This window comes from Pterocles gutturalis, unplaced genomic scaffold (assembly GCF_000699245.1).
Source record: "Pterocles gutturalis isolate BGI_N339 unplaced genomic scaffold, ASM69924v1 scaffold38719, whole genome shotgun sequence".
NCBI lineage: Eukaryota > Metazoa > Chordata > Aves > Pterocliformes > Pteroclidae > Pterocles > Pterocles gutturalis.
This window is the reverse complement of record NW_010132007.1, coordinates 1-21,229: the sequence shown is the minus strand read 5'-3', so window position 1 is coordinate 21,229 and position 21,229 is coordinate 1. Positions and strand designations below refer to the sequence as shown.

General features: G+C 34.8%; 1 protein-coding gene across 1 annotated transcript in view; it reads right to left on the bottom strand.

The window, feature by feature from the left end:
* Positions 1-20,505, bottom strand: part of LOC104467134 (ubiquitin carboxyl-terminal hydrolase 34-like) — a gene marked incomplete at its 5' end in the record, with an annotated part of 51,267 nt that extends 30,762 nt beyond the window's left edge. The window contains 14 exon segments of the mRNA XM_010080779.1: positions 797-875; positions 2,291-2,441; positions 2,995-3,167; positions 4,152-4,246; positions 4,998-5,075; positions 5,174-5,230; positions 5,319-5,465; positions 7,803-7,868; positions 8,878-9,041; positions 14,377-14,560; positions 17,559-17,679; positions 17,778-17,833; positions 18,981-19,085; positions 20,353-20,505. Of these exon segments, the coding sequence (XP_010079081.1) occupies positions 797-875; positions 2,291-2,441; positions 2,995-3,167; positions 4,152-4,246; positions 4,998-5,075; positions 5,174-5,230; positions 5,319-5,465; positions 7,803-7,868; positions 8,878-9,041; positions 14,377-14,560; positions 17,559-17,679; positions 17,778-17,833; positions 18,981-19,085; positions 20,353-20,505 (1,629 nt within the window).
* Positions 20,506-21,229: the final 724 nt, after the last annotated feature.

Sequence of the window (21,229 nt, the reverse complement as noted above, 5' to 3'; positions counted from 1 at the left end):
AGCTGTATACCAATCTGGCAGGTTTTTAGTTCAGTTCTGCCACCAGTGAAAAAGGATCTGACCACAAGAGATTCATAGACCAGAACTGGGCAATTACTGACACAAGGCACAAACAAAGATCAAAACCCCCCGTTTTTTCCAGAATAGGCATAAGCTTAAAGTAATTATTCCTTCAGTCAATAGTCTGAGCAACAAAGCCATCCAATAGAAGGATTCCTAAATTAGTTGCATACTCCCCTTTTAATAAGTAAATAAATAATATGATGATTAAAAACATATATAGTGAAGAAATACCTCTTCTTTGGAGAGAGACTTCATTGATTCATTTTGATTCATTATTAATACCCATGCTATACTTCTGATACCTGCCTTTTAAAACCACATAAAAGTATTTGGATTTGTAGTCACTAATTAAATAATGATAGTTGGTAAAGGAGAAACTATAACCCTTCTCCTTGATAATTTTTACTTCTGTTCTACAGTAAATGTAGAAAAACTAGAAAGCTTACATGACCCGCTTGCAAGCAGTCTCCAAGTCTTTCATCCCCCAAAGGAGGGGGAGACCCTTTGAAGAGATCAATGGTGGAAGAACAGCTATCTATCTACATGAACATAAGATAAAGTATCACCTACTCAACGATGTCAAAAGTTTAATAAAACCCAGCTAACACTTCTGTTTCATATACATTCACAACATACGGCAGACCAAAGGTGACCACCATGGAATCCTTCACTAAAGTCTCCAGAACAGATATTGTAAAACTTGACCATGACAAAAACAGAAGTCAGAACTTACAGTCATTTCTCCACCAAAACATTCTGAAGCAAGCTGGGCAGAATCAAACGGTTTTACTTCAGCATCATTGAAAAGATACCTGTAAAACAGTAAGCTTTTGAAACAACTGCTGTTTGTCTCTAAGGCCAAACAGAGCATAACAGGCACCTAAAATGATTCTTCAGATTTAAGTATTCTTATTAATTTCTAATGTCTTGTTTGAATCACAGCAAACTAAAAACTGATCCCAACAGTGACTTCCTTTCAATAAGATCAGGAAGGCAGAATTTCAGCCATTCTTGTTTTTTCTTTCTATCAAAAGACGCATTATTTTCCTCATTTTTCCAGCCTGACTCTGGTACAGATAGGATTTTAATGAAGATTTGCCTTTCCCTTTCCAATTTGAGTGAAATGGACTTCAGAATTAAAAAGAGGAGAATCATTCCATGTAACAGTAGAACTGAAACTGGAAGGAGGCAGAGAATATGGTACACTGTTATGGGTTCTCTTTGGAGCAGGGACTGGGTCACAAGTTGGGAGTGTGTCAAAAATATTCCAGCTAGCTATTCTAAAGAACACGAATAATGGAAATCTTGTCTCCTCTTCCAGGGCCTCAACCGAGAATCTGAGATTGACAGAAATGACAGGCAAAGAATGTCCCTTTCCCAGGCTACTTCCACCAACTTTTTCTTCCTCTTCACAACTGTGATATGCCCAATGTATGCAGAAGTTTCCAATTAGAAACGGGATGTCTTAGTAAAAGAAAAAAAAAATAAAAAAGAAAATAGCGCATAGCATTTATTCATCTATCACTTATGTGTTAGAAGATCCCGTCTCTTTTTTTTAATCTTTGAAAATAAGGGACAGAAAAAAAAAAAGTCAAATATTCCACTATGTCACTGTAAATTGCATCTAGGAGGAGCTGGCCAATAGGAAAAGATCACCAGCTACATAAACTTAAGAATCAAATGTGAAAACAATTCCACACATAAAAAGCACAGCAAGAAAAGACTTAGATAAGCTAGGTATTGTAACATAATTTCTTCCACACAGGATGCAACAAGTTTAAAATGAAGAAAAATTCAAATTGTTATTTCACGGAAAATGGACGAAATTAAAAGGACCAAATTCCACAATCATAAATGTAGCTGTACGCTCATCAAAGGTAACAACAGATTTTATGAAGGACAACCTATTAAATCTTACTATTCATTTCTACAAATAAAACAAAATCATTGATATTTATGCCAAGAAACAAGCACTGGCTGTAATGTGAGGCCAGCATGGCATTCTCCTGCTGTCCCTGTGTCCAAGGCACTCCATGACTATTACAACTGTAATAAGCAACACTGTATGCCAATAAATTAATATCCTTCCACCTATCAAATTCCAACATCTTGTGCTTTTGAGGGGAACCTACAGCACATATTTCCTATACAACTGCATCTGACAAAGTCAACAAGTTCTAGTTATATAAACGTAAGGATTTATAAAATTTTGTTTTGCTTAACTCACCATTTGTTGTTTTTGTAAGCATGGGGATTGACTATATCTCTGATAAAACTGTAGTAATGTCCACCATCTGCTGTTCCTGTATGAACCGTTACGCCTATCAGATCATATTCATAACTTTCAGTTTCTTTCAAATATTCATCTTCCTTAAAACCTGAAATAATTTAATACAATATTTAATCACAGTTACTTCCTAAACACCTGAACTTCAATATTACACATTTCCTGTAGTTGCACTTAATTTTTTTCTTTTTTCAGCACTCCACTCCATACCCAGAACAAGCAGCATAGATCCCAACACTTGTGAAACTGCTAGAGCTTTTTTTTGTACTACTGAAGAGTTCAGGACTAACAACTATGTTATTCCAACTTAGTACATCTTATTTATGACAGCAGTTAGTCAGCCATTTGCTGGCTGTTCAAGTATTACCCTGCAAAATCAAAATACACCAGTGCCAAACTGTATGTGACTATTTGTAATTTCTCTTACACTTTAAAAACAAATTTAACAATAATTCAAATGGAACAGTAAATGAAGAGAAAAATAATTTTTTTCTCATATTAAATAAAATATGTGACTTTGGGAATATAGGTTGACTAAAACTTATGTTTTATTTTATTTTCTTAAAATTGTTTGCATATGTTATGTATGCAGAAAGTGGTACGCAGATGAAAAAGACAACACCTGTTGAATTCATGAGGCATACCTTCTTTTCTGTCATTTTTCCCCATGAGGAAATCTTCAGTGTAAGGTGTCATATCCAAACGTAAAGGGAACGAAAAATGTGTATTGACTTTCTCCTTCATCATGGTTACCATATTAAATGTATATCTCATTGTGTTGAAGCTTAAGATACGAGGTAGTTTCTTAAAACATGCCCTGAAGGATTAGAAATAATAATGATTTACAAGAGCTTAGTAGGCAGAATGGTATTTTCACAAAGATTTTAAACACATTTACTTCAAACATGACATTGGAAATCTGTTGCTAAGTCACACAAATGTAAAATTCAGCTGTTGTAATGCCCTATAGCAGGGTAGTCTAACTGGCAGCAGAAAGGTCAAATTTAGCCTATTGAACAATTCTATTTAGCCTATCGTGTCTTGAAAGAAACATCAAATGTACTCATCTGGCATGAATCACAGTTTTCTAAAACGGTATTGTAAAATGAGTCATGAACGAATTTAACAATGCAAATCCCCTTATTAGACAGAGTTACTATCTCGTAACTGACAAGTTTCAATGCAGATCTCTTGCATTAAATCTCATAAACTTCACAATAATGCTTTTAAAGTAGTCATTTTAACAGCTAGAAAAACAACTATGGGGTTTTTGATCTCTAAAAAAGAAATTTGTTAGTGGCAATGCAAAGACAAAATTTTTATTTAGCTTTCTCTTTATTAGCAGATTTTTTTAAAGTATGGAAACATTTTTAAAACTACAAATTTTAATTAAGAATTTTGGGGTTATGTATGAAACCTAAGCAATTATCCTGCTTAATGAATAACACAAGGACTGAACAACCTCTAAAAGAATTTGATCTTTTAAAAATGGGACAAGTAACAGATTTCAAAAGGCAGTAATTTCTACAAATTTATTTTTATTTAGATTTTAAAAATGTCATGAATATTCTACTGTCTAGGTGATCTTTTGCTAAGATACCTTATATTCTTTGTTTTGGAAAATTGATTTCTTAGTTATGTGCTCATTTGCACAGGGACCACATCCTCACAGACCCACACAGTAGCAACCCAAATGAAACCACAGTCCTACTTCATCTAAAGGAATACTCTTATTCCAATAGTAATTTCAGTAACCTACTAAAAAGAAACATTAGAAATGTTTATTTCTTCTTAATCATACCTTTTTTCAGCCCGCACTTTTTTCCCACAATGTGAACATGTATACATGTTGTCACCTTCCAAAGTATCTTTAATAGTTACTTCATCAAGAGATTCCTACGTATAATAAACAAAAAAAAAAAAAAAGGAGAAAAAGAGAAAAAAGGAAGGAGCGTACGTTTATCTTAGATATTTATATCTTGTGCTTGCATGGCCTGCTTTACAAACCCCTCTCTTTCAATCTTACAGTAAGTTTAATTAACATTTCCACAAATTATGAGAGTAAGGTGGTCAAAGACACCATAAATTTTGCAGAAAGAGCATGCACCTGAACTAAGAGAAAAGTCTCACAGGAAAACCAGTTCCTAACACAAACGAAAAATTAAGGAAACAATTCAGAAAAATGACACTCAATATTCCAAGCTGCCCCAAGGAATTCGAGAGCCTGAAATTCAAATTCCAAGTGTGGGGATTAACAGTTGTTTAAAAAACTCCAAAACCTAAAATTACTTTGGTGTAAGTTTTGAATTATCTGAATAAGCAATAGTGCATGTATATATCAAATCTTTTGACATTTAAAAATTTCTCATATAAAACATGGCCAGAGCTTTTTTAAAACACAGAAGGGAGAAAGTGATTACTGACTGTAACACAGTCTTACGGCACCACCTAACAGCACGTTCCATTGAAAAGATGAAGCAATTCGACCAAATGACCTAGTAATATCAACCTAGAAATACACCAAAACTAGAGTACAGATACAGAAAGCATCAACATATTAAACAGTGTACGGTACAGTCTCTTATACTTGACTGCACTCATTTCTAATTGTGATCTACACTACACATCTCAGGCTGGCATTACTTACATAAATATTCTTCATATCTGCCACCTGGCATCTTACTGTATAGAACTCTTCAGCAGTCTGACTTACATGCTCACAGTCCTAAATCACAGCAATGAAACAGAAAGGCAATGAAATAAGTGTTTCTGAGAAGTTAAAAAAAAATCTTGAAAAGATGAGGATAGGGAAGGAACACTTACCAAAGAAACAACATTGTTTGTGATAACACCTCCAAACAAACTTTTAACTGTATTTTTCTGTGAATGAATTAATAAACTCTGTCAAGGAAATTTGAGCAAATCCATAAATTTTCAAGCTCCCTTTCATTCCCTCTTAATAACTCACCAGCTCTGGAGACATTTCTTCTATTTTTGTTATTAGGTCAGTGAAGAATTCAGTCATATCTTTCTGCTCTCCAGTGTTCAGTGGCTGCTTATCCATGGTATAGGTTTTACAAAAAGGCCTTGGATTGTATGCCTTACATTCACTTTCCTTTAGGTAAAAAAAAAAAATATCAAGCAAAACAAATCAACACATTTTTAAATTACACAGATATACTGAACATAGATACACAAATGTCTATTTTAAAAAGGACATACTTTTACATACAATATCTCCATACGCCTAGTAGGCAACAAAGTTGTTTAAGTGCTTAAATGCTTCTCATTAAATGTAAAGCAGTTGATACCTGATTATCACTATTATGATATTAATTGTTAAACTATCATTAGTAAAATATTATTAAATAAAATTTAATAAATACTTATAAAATGAATCATTAAAATAAAACAGCTGAAGATGTGACACATTCAATTTCTACATATCTGTTTAGATACAAAATATATGAGGAATATCAGCCTATATTTCTGTATTTCTGGGCATTACTGACTTAAATCTTGACAAGTACTTAATTCTCACTGAGACTTCTCTATGGTATAAAACTGTATCATCTAGCTCTCAACTGCATGTGTTCACTCTGAAAAAATAATTTGCAGTATAAAGCAATTCTTCAGAATACATCGTCCACTCTACTGCCTTGCACACTGGGAATGCAGAACTTATTTATAGCAGAAAGAACTTTGTAAGCAATGATATACATACTGCTTTCTTTTAAGGATGTGTGGCAAGACAGCCCTTCCTGTAAATATTACCCTTTTTGGAAGAAAGTCTTTCTTCAAGTTTTTAATGGTATGGTATTAATCTTCACATGATTTTATGTTCCTATATTATTTTATGCTTATGTAAATACCTACATCTATTTTTTTCTATGATTCATGGCAGGCACTACATGCCTGAATTCCTTTCCTCTATTTGTCTTCAAAGTGGTTAGGAATCTCTTTCACAAAAGCCAGTGCCAAGAAAAAAAACACTCAGCTCTCCTCAGTTTTCTTTTTTCATTATTTCAGAAATGTTTTGCTATTTTAACAACAGTGAACACCTACGAATTGCCTCAATTTTGTTTGATTCTGGAATTTCAAAATCGTTAGTTGCTTTTTAATGCTTTATTTCCACAGATTAACCTTTAAAATACTGGAGCAAGGAAAATGAAATGAACAAAAATAATATCTTTTATTTTATCACCAGGGAAACTGGGGCAAACAAATTCTTCCATGATTATATGAAGAATCAAGCTCAGAACCTCATCAAGGTTCATGTGAAACAAGAAGAATGACAGCGGTGTTAGACAGAGACTCATGGCAGAGTGTTTGTTAAAAAGAAAAAATAATTTATTGGGATCTTGGCAGGGTGCTCATATATGGAATCAAAACACCCTAATGGGACAGCCAGGTTGGTGTTTGGTGGTGATGGGAGTCTGTTGCTAGGGTCCTTACAGTGGTATCTTCACTTAGACCTGCAGAGACTCCTCAAATGATCATTTTGCTAAAAACCCAGCTGGTAAAAGTACTATGTGACCTCCCCAGCATCTGTGTAATTAATTACTATTGATTCCCCTAAACTAGGTACAAAGTATCTCTTAAATATCTTAAATCCATACAAAAGACTGTCCCATTCAGTCATTTCCGCAGGAACAGTTTCTATTGACCATTTATAAAATTCAATCTGGAAATTCAACTGGACACAGCAGAGGCAATTAGCAGAACTGTCCCAAATTCCCACCTGGAGGGCTCCTGTAACAATTAGTCAAACACTTCATTGGGAAGGTACAGTCAATTACTCAGTTTCAAATTGGTCCATTGTTTCAAGCTGTTCCATTACTGTATCCAAGGATATGCCTGGCCAGGGAGCTCTTGGGCCACTCAGAGATTTAGCAAGGTAAGCGCACAGGGTGTCCATACAGAGCACAGCCCTCATACTCAGCTATGCTACAACTGTAACTAAAAAGCAGGCTTGCTTTTCATTCTTCTAACTCAGTCTATGATAAACACCCTATGCTCCCAGAATGGTAATGTGCTGGGGGTAAAACATTTAAACAAATGAAGGACTCTCAGACTGTGGCACCTGAGCCTGATATTCCCATCTATTCACTTCACAAACATTTTTTAAGAACACAGTAGACAATCACTAATGTTTGAGAGCTGGTGCTTGCTCATGACAGTTGGTGCCCAATAATAAACCCTATCTTAGATTAGGATTTACACTACCTCTTCTTGAAAACTATTATGACAATGTTTCCTTAACCGATTTCCTGAATAACAGCTTTAAAGTGGGTAAAAACTATTTCAGTTAAGACATTCATTTACAAAACTTAGGCACAATGGACTTAAGCTGCCAATAATTTACACATAGAATGGTAACTACATTTTTCTTGCCTTTTTTTTTTTTTTCCCAAAATAGGATACTTTATAAAATATCCTCTTTCGCACCTACCATTAAGTATGTAAACATTTTCTGGAGTTCTAGTAGAGTAGTCTTGTGTTTCATATCTTCTGAATACTAAAAGAAATTAATAAAAGAAGACTTTATATTTTGCTTATAACATTCCAAAAACAGCCCTTAAAAAGATGAAACAATCAACTTTTTAGATAAACAAACAACCTCTTTATTATGGACAATTAAGAAAAATTATTGTGTACAAGAACACACAGTACACTATTTTCCACTTACATATTAAGGACAACCTACTCCATTTTTTGCATGTCAACATCTATTTTCTAAAAAATTACTGCAGCTAGGAGTTTTTGGGAACGTACTACGAAAGACTGTAGTAATTTTGAAATTTTTTTTTCAATTCATAGATGTTGTGGGAGTTCTGATGAACCCTCTACATAATGCATTTAATGTGCAGACCAGCAGCTTCCCTGTTTTATTTTTAGGTATAAATAGCTATTTCTAGATGAAGTTAAGTAACAACTACTGATAACGACAAAAAATAAGGAGGCCACTGCTAATTAGTTGTTTCACACATTATATATGCCCTGTTGATGTCAAGGACCAAAACGAAGCTTTCTCTTTACAATAAGTAGCTAGAAGTAATATTGTAATATTTCTGAAAGTTAGACAATCTATAACAATTTACAAGACTTGCTGTACTTCTGGTAGCATGAGATACATGCTCCGGGACTTTATAAACATTCAAGAAGAATGACATTTATTCTAACAAGACGACAAATTAGGAGTTAAAAAACAACAGCCAATTCAAATAAAGCCACACTTGAATAAATCTAGTTGATAGCAACAGAAATATGAGTTTGAGAATGTTTTATCACAATGCCACCTTAAGAACCTACTGCATTAGAAATATATTAAAAGAAAGAATATTTTCTCTTCAGACATTGGCAAAAGAATCCAACTGAACAAAAAGCAAATGGAAGTCCAGAAGAAATATTCTTTATCAAGAAATAAATCTTAAAATTAAGTCAATACTTTCTTGGCATTTGCACTAATTCTAAATTTAAAATTCTACCAAAATCCACACAAGGAACATTAAGACCTCAAAGCATACCTTTGCAGTAAAGATTGCTTGTCTGGCCTCTGGTATCATGTACAGCTGCTGAATAGTGGATGCCAAGTAACATGTTGCTCCAAGATTGGTTAGTCCTACAAATCTACATTCAGCACGAACATCATCATGTGGCCAATAATCCCACTTGTAAGGTGCATGGGAAGCTGGAAAAAATAAGCCACACATGGAGAAAAAAATCAATTCAAAGTATAATTTACAAAGACAAATACAATTAAAAGCTTTACGCTTACATTAATGAAATATATGCTGTTTATGCATTCTACATTTACAGACATGAGCCCGACTGTACCTGCTCTTTAAGAAAATGCACTATAGGTACATCAGGAAAATCACTGGATATAGCAGCAAGCCTTTCTAGATGCTATGTAACTTTGGGCTGCAAGCGATTTGCTATGCTCTCCAAAGCATTATTCATGGCAAGCATCATCTCTTACACCTCTTGTAGTGGTAGTATTACACGTAGTAATGGTCTTCCAGACTCTACTTAAACTAAAGTTTGGTAAAATCACATAGTGTTTTTGTCATCAAGAGCGCACACAAATTGTAAACATGGGCTGCTATGCATTTTTTATACATAAGAAAGGGGTTTGCACAAAAATTACTCATAATTTCTACTACCCATTCCTATGCACCCCAGTGTCACACTGCAAGAAAGCAAAGCAAAGCAAAGCAAAGCACCCAGAGACTCAAGATAGGGAGCCTTCTCTTCACGTAACAGAACATAGATTTGGCATCAGAGATAACCACACATGAAGTGAGACCTCTCTTTACAGATGAGAAGCTAGTTTCAGAATGACATCTACTATAATGGATGCCAGGCTAGCAAAAGATATTTTTAACCAGAAAAAAAGATGGTTAGATACTTAACAGAGCTAAGACACAGAAGTGCAGTGAAATAAAGTAGTTGGCTATACACAAGCTTGAATAAATTTGGGAACAGTTTTTATAGGAAGAGAATAAATGTTTTTTACTACACTTCAAAGCCATGTATACCAAAGAAATCTGCAATCTACAAGAAAAATAGGGGCAAGCAAGAAGTGAATTGTCTAGAGAATCAGACTGAAAAGACATTTAATTTTCCTGTAAGTTCTCTATTGCTCTATATTTCATACCAGATGTAGCAATCTACTTCTTACAGAGCATGGCACTAGACAAGTTAGGCAAGTCTGACGGACTCTTCTTAATAAGCCTTGTCCTGATACGGCTGCCAAGAAATGGGAAGAATGGATAAGTTCTCCTCATCTGCCAGTCAAGAAGACGGTAACCAGACTAGACAAACCATTTGTAAGTGATTAGTCCTGCTTCTAGACACTGACAGGCTTCCTCTTCTAGCATCCCACACAGCAGAATAGAATGGAGAATTAATCATCTAAGCTGCAGAGGCAACTAGATGACACGAGCACTAAATTACAGAGGAACTAATCCAGTGTCCAAAGAAACTCACTGCAGCCTATCTTCCTTGGTATGCAAGTTTGACACAAAAACTTGCAATGCATCTAGCTTTGCTATTCATCCCCAAGGATACAATTCTCCAAAAACAGAGTGTCCTACAAATAATTCAGCACCTCTATTGCACTATAGGCTCAGATATATAGGCAAAAAAAACCAAAAACATAGTTGGGATTTATTTTACAATCCACAAAAGCTACATGGGTTCAAGATTTAAATATTAAATCCTTAATTATTTTGTCAAAGATTACAGGCTCATTAAGGATTCCTCTCAATTCATACTACCAACTACAAATTCAGGAAGCTATTTGGCACCCTCTGAACAGATCTTCACACCTTCAGAGACCAGACCCACAAGACGTTCTGTTGCACGACAAATAATTGTTGTAATCTTCATTTTGGCATCAGCATCAAAACAACTATTAGCCCTGCAGCTTCAAGTAGGGAAGGAAAGAGTTTTAACTCTCCTGCTTCAAAAAAATCTCAGTAGCGTGACCTCATGTTACCTGGTTACACCGGGCAGATCAGCCAGTTGAAACAAAGCTCTACTCCATGTTTAACCGCCTAAAAAAGTAATTAGCATGACAGAAGAAGACAGAATTCCCTCCCTTAACCGAAATCCTAAAATTGCAACATCTTAATTTACCCTTTCTGACATCAGGACTCAGCATCTATCACTCTGCTTACAGCTCATCAAGTTGTAATTACAAAGCAAGCAGATGACTTCTTTATACTTCATGAGAACAGTTGGGAGTATCTCCCTCCTACTTCAATCTGACAAAGGTCTTTCAGAAATCTGACAAGGAATTTCTAAGGAAGATCCTTCTCCACCCTATGATTTTTAAGTGACTGTCTCCATTTTGATAATAAAAGCCTTCCATCCTTCAGATGGATCTTAACTAGAAAGCTAAATTTGGGCCTCATTTATGTCTATCTTCTTTATTTCTCACTGTCATAGAAAAGTCTTTTCTCAGAAAGAGAGGGAAATTTGTAAGCAAACTTGCAATATTCATGTTCTATTTCAAGCAAAATAAAACTGAATTTCTTCCTCTTCAAATGACCGTGCATTTCTCTGTATTCCACCTTCCGATCACGCTTCTACTCCAAACATAATTGTCAGAAACTATCTTAAACTTCCTAGAAAGCAAAGCAGCTGGTCTTGTTTCCCTCCTTTGAACGACTGTGATGTATAGCAAGGATGGAATTTTCCACTGTAGCTGGCTTGCAAAATAGAATTAGGCAGAAGTTACTTATAAAATGGAATCTAACAATGAGGTTTTGTACAAGTGATGCAGTCTTTTGCTAACCACATTAACCTTGAAGGAGAGGTAGAAGATTGACAAAGAGGAACCAGCAGACACCGAAAGTTGGATCATGACCAAAAGAGGCAGGAAGTCAGCAGTTCTCTGTAATAACTGGGAAAGAGAAAGGTGGCAGGAGGAGACCATGACCACCAACTCAATTCAGGACCAAAAAGACTCGTGCCCCTTGAACATATGTGCTAATTTACATAGCAAATGAGGACAATTTGACCAACAGAAGATACAGTACTCATTTATAACATCGCTTAGCAACTTTGGACCAATGACAAGTAATTTCTTTGTTCTCTGAAATGTATATAATCCAATGTATACAGAACAAATGTGTGGTAGCTTCGTGGAGCTACCACCTAGCACCCTACCTTGCGCAAAATAACAAATAAATAAAATACCTTGACTCTGTGTGTATACTGGCATTTCGCACACTGGGTAAATGATCCCACTTTTGGGACAACAAATGTTTTTATTACTCTTGGTTTTTAAAGAAAGCAAAACTTCAGAACACTGGAAGAGACTTTATGAACAACAGAGGGTATCTAAATTCTTAGGTAAGATCAGAGTCTGCATTAAATTGAGAAAAGCAAGTAGAGAAGTATCTGTGAAAGAAAAAAGCAAGCAAGTAATTCTCTTCTATCCATCAATGAAGGGAGCTATATTAGTGGAAATTTTAAAGAAAAATGCTGCTGCAGTTAAAACTTTACTACAACTACTTTACATTATTCATACTAGTGTAAGTCTGAAGAACAGGATACAGTTACACATTTTAATATGACTGCCAGAATAGAGTCTTAGTAACAGCATTTTAATTAGAATCCTAAATTCTTTTTTTTCCTATCCCAAGGAAAATATACTAGATATCCTTTAATAAGTTGTTTTCTTTTTGAAAATTTTGCTTTAGTTTGCTGCACTAAAGCCATGTCTTAAGAGCATTCTGATTTCAATCACTTAGGAGTGTGAGAAAAAATGGTAGAATAGCAGAGACAGCAATTGGTGAGACTACAGGACAACAACTGTACAAGTGGCAGGATCAAAAATTTCTCCAATGAACCACAAAACTAAAACATTAAAACCAGAGAGGATGGAAATTAATATTTTCCTTAATGCTTCTCCTAAGAAGAACAGAGAGACAAGTCTAAGAGAGTTTTAAGAAACTTTGGATCACATCAATAGAATAACAAGACTTTAAACAAATGAGGTATCAGAAGTCCTGTGTCAATTGCACATCAGAAACAGGCAATGGCACTCTGCCAGTTGTAATAAAATTAACATTCATGAAACTGAGATACACTGAATATGGAGCAGGAGCACAGACCAGGTGGCTCTGGAGAACTCAGGAACGAACAAACAATCTAGAGAGGACTATTTGGAAGAAAGTAACAGCTGTGGTAAATGCTACAGAAAACTTCAGCACCTAGAAATTACTGGGATTGGGAGTGAGAAAAATACTAAGTGTAAAAAATTAACAATTGCACCTAGAGAGATACAAACTCAGCAGCAGAAGATGTACTCATAGCAAACAGAAATATCTGCTATTATCATAAAACATATTCTTCAGAACATTTTCACTGAACTTAGGACTGACTTTGGAGGCTTTTTCAGAAGGCCCCAGGCATATGAGTACAGAAAACAAAACATTATTACAATCAGATTTCTCTTTTGCTTCCTGAATGGTATGGCACTAAATCAATTCCATAGATTATAATAAATTACAGATCCTCATGTTACAGGAATTTAAACTGGGCATGTGAAACAAAATCTATCAAGCTAAATATGAATAATGAGAATGCACAAATCAAAGATAAAATATTAACTTCCTATGTATAATACGTAAATTACTAAAATTTGAATTGAGTTTCCAAAATACAGGAAGCATGGAAGCCAACCGGCATAACAAAATTGTATTAGCACTCTACACAGACGTCAACTACACAGATATTAGAGACTCTGAAAACATGACAGTGCTGTTAATAGCCCATCCATCTACAGTAGCTCAGTGTGGTGTATATACTTTGGTTTACGTACAAGCATACCATGTTTCTTTATGTCAGAAAAGGAAATCAGAAATTAAAATCCAGCACAAGCCAATGAAACATGTAAAATCCACTCTAACAATATTATCTATGTGTCACTGCCATTTAACAGGACCACATGCTTTAAATAACCCATATTTAAGAACAGTTTATCTGAAAATTATACATGTGATTAAATCCACTAATTTGCTCTAGGTGGCCAAAAGATGCCTATAACTGCTCTGTGACACTATCGTAAGTGATGCTGGATAAGTAGTAGAGCTACAAACTGGAATTTTAAGAGCAGTGTTAGCAGTAACTATGTCTTACCTCATTACTGCTTTTGGAAAGTGGGACTATTCGGTTTAAGTCTAAAAATATTCTGCATCACTTTTGCAGTTCCCTGTTTCTACCTATGCATTCTTAACAGACCATTAGTTGTAGAAAGTCATTAAACGCAGACACTTCTGACGCATCTCAGGAGGAAACGGAAACTCCATTATTGCAGTACAGTTCACAATGGTGAACCATCATAAGCACACAGTCTTCAGAATGCAGTCTGTATTACAAGTACATTCCTATTTTCTTCACTGACCTTTATAAATCCAAAAATTCAAACCAAAACCAAAATGAACAGAAAAGGCAAATAGACTAGTTTTCCACTAAATACTCAAAAGCTACATATGAATAAAGGTTCTTACACTGCATATGTTGTGCCATAACCCAGTTGTGGAGCAGCCTGTAGTTTTCCACAGACCCCTTCACCATTTCTACCAACAAGTCATAAGCAGCAGCCCTTGAAGAATGTGACTTGCATTTTGGCTGTTGTCTATCTTTCAAACTTGGCAGCAAGAACAGAAGATTGAAGATGTCTCTCAGAAACTCCTGTAAAACAGTTCAATCAGCACATTTAGCAGTTTGAATACATCCTTAGAAGACAACATTCACGTATTAGCTATCTTCTAGAAAATTATGTAGACTTTCTAGACCTCTATAATTTACAGAATTTTCTGACTTGTATACAAGTTCTGAATTACAAAACTCTAAAACTTACTTTATACTACATAAAAGTGCACTGTAACCATCTGATAGCCTAAAGAGAAATATGTCCACTGAAAAATAATGACAAATTATGCTTGATTCATGATCGATAATTTGACAAACCACACACATTTATTTTTAGTAACCTTAAGACTAGTTTCTCCTAGTGAAAGACAGCACATAACCTCAATCACTCTGTTTTATGAATCACTAATTAAATCTTAAAACACACAGTAAATTATGTACCATGTGTACAGTAAATGTATTTTTGTATTGTTTCATGTTTGGAATATTAACTGAACTATAAAAGACACAAAGCATAGCTGCACTGAGTCAGGTTGCCTTTGGATGATAAATACATATTACACACTGTTATATCTCTTTCCCATCCCAGATCAATACACTAAAAAAAATGAGATGGATCTGACTAAACTTCAGTACCTTCCTTCTATGTAGCCAATTTATTTCAATAAAATTAAACCAGGAGGAAAACATTAAAAGGACAACAAAAAAAGATCTGTGTAGCTTTTTAAGAACTGGTGGTCATACTCTTCCACAACTATAGCACCTTCAAAGAAGTGCAGAATGGTGAAATGGCTTTCCTCCACCTTTCAGCTACAAAGTGAACATTACTAATTAGTCATCTAAGTGGTATAATGAGACTACGAAAGAAGAAATTGAGCAGAATTTGTAAAGCAGTATTTCAACAAATTTCCTTAAAAAAACAGCAATTCATGGGCATACTTTATGTTGAGCGCTGAAGATGTAATCCATAGCCTGCACTTCACTGCTTCTGTAAAATGTCTGCAATCTTAACAAATTGTATTAAATCATAAAATCATACTAGCAGTGTATCACTTTAGTTGTCTACATAATAAGACAATAAATCCTCTGCCTCTGCAGAATTCTGTTTGCTTTTTTTCCCCAAAGGTATCTTCTTGGATTTTTTTTTAGCAATAGAATTCTTCCCAATTTGTAGAGCACAGGCCACTAATCCTCATTCTGCAGTTTCTACACTGTACTTTTAAAAAAGTTCTTCCTGAATGTCCCCATTTAGGTATCTTCAGTTAAGAAGCCTTTTAATGTCAAAAGGCAGGCTCTGCTGTAAAATCTAACTAAACTTTGAATATTTCAAAAAATGGCCTTTTGCAGAGTACACAGCAAAATCACCATAAAAAGCCTTGTCTAGTGTGCAGGGAAATTCCTATAGTCTTAATATATAATCTTATAACCAGGGTCTCATGTTTATAGCTGAATAATATAGAAAGATCTTCTCCCGGCCAATACAGTAAACAAATTTCTTCCTGATTTCTCTGGAAAGGCAGTGATTATCTATAAAAGACATCAAAGAAGGTAGCATGAGTATCCACTGTTGTCACAAAATGTGACCTTTAAAGTCTGACAATATTTGCTGAACCGTAATTTTGTTTACTTAGTAAGAGAAGGAATCTGTAGGGAAGAAAAGGCACAGAGGAGCATCAGAATCCTCTGGGCAGGTCTAAACTATTTTCAGTATTTGCCAGTGTATTTTCCTGGATATTTTTTCAACAAGTTTTGCTCAGATCCTGTTCTATTATATCGAACACAACACAGAACTCTTCATTAATGAACTTTAAAATATGCAAGTAATAAGTGTTCTTAACTGTACACAGAATTAAAACAAGAATAACAGTAGATCATGACCTAGTCTCAGAAAATGTACTAAGTCCCTGGTTCTCAGCAAAGCCAAACTCTTCTTGAGAAGTTTGTTGTGGATACTGCTCTGTTCACATTAATCTGTTTTTCAAATCAAACTTCTGGCCTCTCTGTGATACGCTGCATACATGCAGCATACTTTAGGATTCTGTATAGTATCAGACCTTTCAACTTAAGCTTCCATTTTGTTTTATTCTTATACTTCTCATATATCCAACCTATGTAAATTTGTCTTTGCATAACCTCTTCTACTTTAATTTCTACATCATCCTCCACACTGTAGTCTGTGAATCAAATCCTTGTTCTAATTTAGATCTGCAAGGTCTCCATACTTAAAATACACTTATTCCAGAAGAATTACATAGTTGCAGATTTTTAAAATGCTGTCAGCAACGTAACTTTATGTTAGGTGGTGCATAATGTGGACATTATTAAAACTTTCGGACACTAAAATTACCTTCAGGGCCATTTTATAACAGAGTAACAGACAGGATATATGCAACATAACTGGATACAGGGGACTATTTTCCTCCTGAAACCTCACTAAAAGTCCAATCATAAGCTTAGCACAGTCTGTTGAAAATCCCACCAGTTTTTACACCATGATTTTTTTTTTTCCTTTTAGACAATGTGGCCCCCAAACACAAAGCATAATTTTTTTAGCAGCTTCCCCTTCCTAGCCACTTTCCTGGCTTACAAGTACAGATGAAATGGAGTATTCTTGTTACAAGTTTTCTGCCACTGTGTAGATGTAGAGCTTAAAAGCTACTTTTAGATCACAGCTGTACCAGGATAAGGTCAAAAAGCAGTTGTTGCTAATGATTTTTAAATCAGTTAATGCTGATCAATACTAAAAACATTTAAAGACAATCAAAGAAAATAAATAAAATTCATTTATGAATTATTTATAAAGAACTCTATCCTGAAATTAAATATAGTTAGAAAGGGAAGGGACCATACATGCTACTTTTTAATAAGGAATGATATGTGTGTTTTTATCCATCACCCTAAGGCTAGAAATATGATATATTCTCATATATCGAGCCCTGCAATCAAAATAGCAGAAAAAAGGTGAAATGAAGAAAGTAGCATAAGAAGAGACGACACTATTTTGATCTCTTTGTGGTCTTTCAGTGCCTTTTCTTACCTGGCCTTCACGAGAAAACTTAAAGGGTGGTTTATGCTTAACAACACTTGTTGCAAGACGAAGTAGTCCTGTAAGTCCATCATCTTCTATATTACCATCTTGATGGTCAAGGATTTCTCTGCTATATATACACACGTATACAAAAGGAATGTTAAAACTCTGTCCCACTAACAATAAATATAATGCAATTTACAAGTGAAATTAGTTAGCAAACCTTACCTCCTAATGCAGTCAGCAAGATGTCTTGCTAGTGCATCTAAATCAAGCAGTGTGGTCTGATTAAAAACAAACAAAATTGAATATAAATGGGAAATAATTATGTACTTCATTAATTACAACTTATAAGCCTCATCTGAAACTATGGTTATATTTTCAGATGAAATACTGTTATTCCACACAGAAAAACAGGGAAAATTAAAACTTATCTTTCAAACACGCTCACAACAATATTTGAACACATTTTTATAAATGTGATAAAACTGGTTTTCAAAATCAATGCTGTACAGTTCAAATGAAGTAACATTTATTCTTTCAATTCCAGATCCCACAAATATACTCTATCTACTATGCCGAAAAAATGGAATAATACTATTTGAAGAGAAGTGTTTAATTGTTATTTCTCACAAGAACACACAGTTTGTCGTCAGAAAGTTGAGAAGTCCCATTAGCATTTCTTGCTTGAGCAACATGCAGGAGAAGTAGGCAGAATGGTAGCCTAGCTAAGAGATTCAATCAATAAAACAGAAATGGAAGGGAACTGAGCAGAGAGGGTGTGGGGGGGAAGCAAAATTTCTGCCTCTACGGGGAACATCCAGAGGTAGGAGAGGATAAGACTTTTCCATTCTGGAGAAACTAGAATTAAGGCTTTATCTTTCTTCCCTTCCCACACTCCTGTCACAATACTGAGAATGAACTAGAGAGATTCATTTAGGGCCATGAGCCAGCACAAGCAGTTGCAGTTTGCCGAAAAGGTGACTTTAACCCTTTAGAGATGTTTCAAAAGTTGTGAATAAGTTTTCTAACCTGTGCTAAGTGGTTGTTAACTGATTTTTTTTTCCTTTCAGCATTAGTAAAATACTTGATTACCTCCTCCTTAGACCGCATTGAAATTATCAACAGTGAATTTCATAGATAATTACAGCATTCCAAATGTCTGTTACCTTCACCTAAGTACACCCTCCTTGTGTATTATACCCATTTCCCCTTCTCTACAGGTTCAGTACCTGAAGCTTCCTTTGGCCAACAGCTAATAAATACACATCAGAGAGGAGGGGAAGCTGTAAGACAGCAAAGATCCAAGAGCTGTTCACAGCCGTTCACCATATCTTAAGTAAAAATCTCTCATACTGAAGTAAAAGTGGTCTGAATACCCAAATTTTTTTAAAAAAACAAACATTCATATGAATGCAAAGCAAAACCTACCTGACTCGCATCTTTGACGTGTATGTTATCAATCAGTTTGCACAGCAGCCAAAAATATTCCTTACAACCTGGTCGCAGCACTGTTTCTTCCTCATAATCCTCTATCTGTGAAAAGAAATCGCTTTTGTTCTCAAGTACATCAGACAAAATAACTTAAAAAATGTAGTAAACGCAGTAACCATTACAAGAATATTACTTTCTACAAGCCCCTATTTAAGATAAGCCAAGTATGAGAACAATGTATTTTACAATGGTAACAGGGCACGATCTACTTTTTATAGAAAAGTTTGTATTCTATATCTTGTGAAATATTCATTAATTTTATTGAAAGATTGTCAGGATGATCTGCCAGACATTTAAAAATTAAAATACTATTGACTCCATACTAACCACCGCAAATTGTAAAATTTTCAATATAAGACTAGACAAAACATGATAAACTCTGGCTGAATTCATCACTAGTTTAATTTTAAACTCTTTTGGAAATCAGTCAAACAATGCAAAATCTTCTGTAGATTGTTTTAATTTAACTTTTGGTTTTAATATTAACAGAGTTTAAAATGAAAGCAGACTTAAACTGAATTAACCGCTCTCACCTGAAATTAAATGCTGCACAGGGTCACAAGAATAACTGCTTGACAGACTCAAAATCTAGGTTCACACTTCACTGTCATTCAGAAGTCCATACAAGTGCTCTCCTTCAGATCTAGCTACGTCAGGTAAGGTCAGCACAGCCTCCCCTGATATGCACTCCTAGGTCTACAATCCCTAATTGACTTTAGGCAAAATCATCCAGGTTAGTTCCAACCATCTCTATTAACCTCCAAACACTACAGTGGGAACTCCTCCTGAAGTGGCTTTGATGGCATGCACTGAATCTCTTCTGTTCAGTAGAGCTGTGAGGACAATAATAGTCCAACAGAAAAACAGCAGCAATTGACTGGGGAACAACAGTAACACTCAGCCACAACAACGGAGGGGACCTATGTATGTATGTAAAACAAGGTACTGATTTCTTTATAGGCTTACCTACATTTAAAAGGGAAACTGAGGCATATGTTGAAAACACAACTGTTATTCCCAATCAGTGTGCTATGTGAACACTAAAATTCCAGAACAGGAGCACTTCGCAAATGCTATTCTGCATTTCTCCAAGCACAGGCAAGCTCTAAATTACTGTAGTGTCACAGCTTTAATTACTTTTGTGAAGTTTCTGGAAGCAGCTAAACCAAAAGTCTTAATTAACATCTCAGTGTATCAGAAACATTATGTCAGACATAACAATAATGTGCTCACATTTTTTATTTTTGTATTAACAACAGTAAATTTAAATAGATCTCTGATAAAGTCTTGTAATTCCTTAAATTCTTACCCGGATTGGTTTCAGAGCTTGAGCATCAGGGAGAAATTTTAATAATGTTGATGCAGCCAACAGCAGAAAGGATCGATTAATTGAGTCTCCCCCATCCAGACCAGAGAGAGATAACTTGTATAAACCATTGCAAGACTCATGGCGAACAGCAGTCTTTATGAAAAATAAAAGAATTAAATGATTACACACATTATTTGGAAGATTTTTTCTTTTGTTGATTTTTATTTCATATGTACGTAGTAAGTTCCTCCCATAATATCTACCACCTTAACAGAACATATCTTTCTAAAAACATGTATTACAAATAAGGTATATTTAAATTACTTACAGAAAAATGCAAAAGATATTATCCTAACAAAAAAGCTGATTTGTCTGTGCCCCTTGTCTCTTGAGTTACGTATTAATTACAGTAAAGATTACAGCCAGTTACTAAAATAGAAAATATCACATCTGGGCAAATTAGGGAAATCTCTGTGATGCTGCAACTTACATTTACTGAATTCTTAACTCTATTGTTAATTTGTTTAATTTCACTAGAAGAACTATTTTCTTCTTTCTTTTATTATTTTCTTAAGAAAAATATTCATAGACTATCTCTATTCCAGCTTTGGAAGTTTGCACTCTTTCTTTTCCAGGGTTTTTAGATGGAGTCAGCATGTAAGCTTTTTCTGCCCATGAGTAATAAAGCAACAGATAATAATTATCATGCCCACACTGCACCTTTAAGCAATCACTAGTATATACAAAAATTTTCTACTATGTATATCTTTATGCAATCTTCAAACCTTTCTTCCATCAGAAAAGATTACTTAAAGCCAAGAAAAGATTCAGTAATGACAAACATTTTTATATCATAGAATCATAAAGGTTGGAAAAG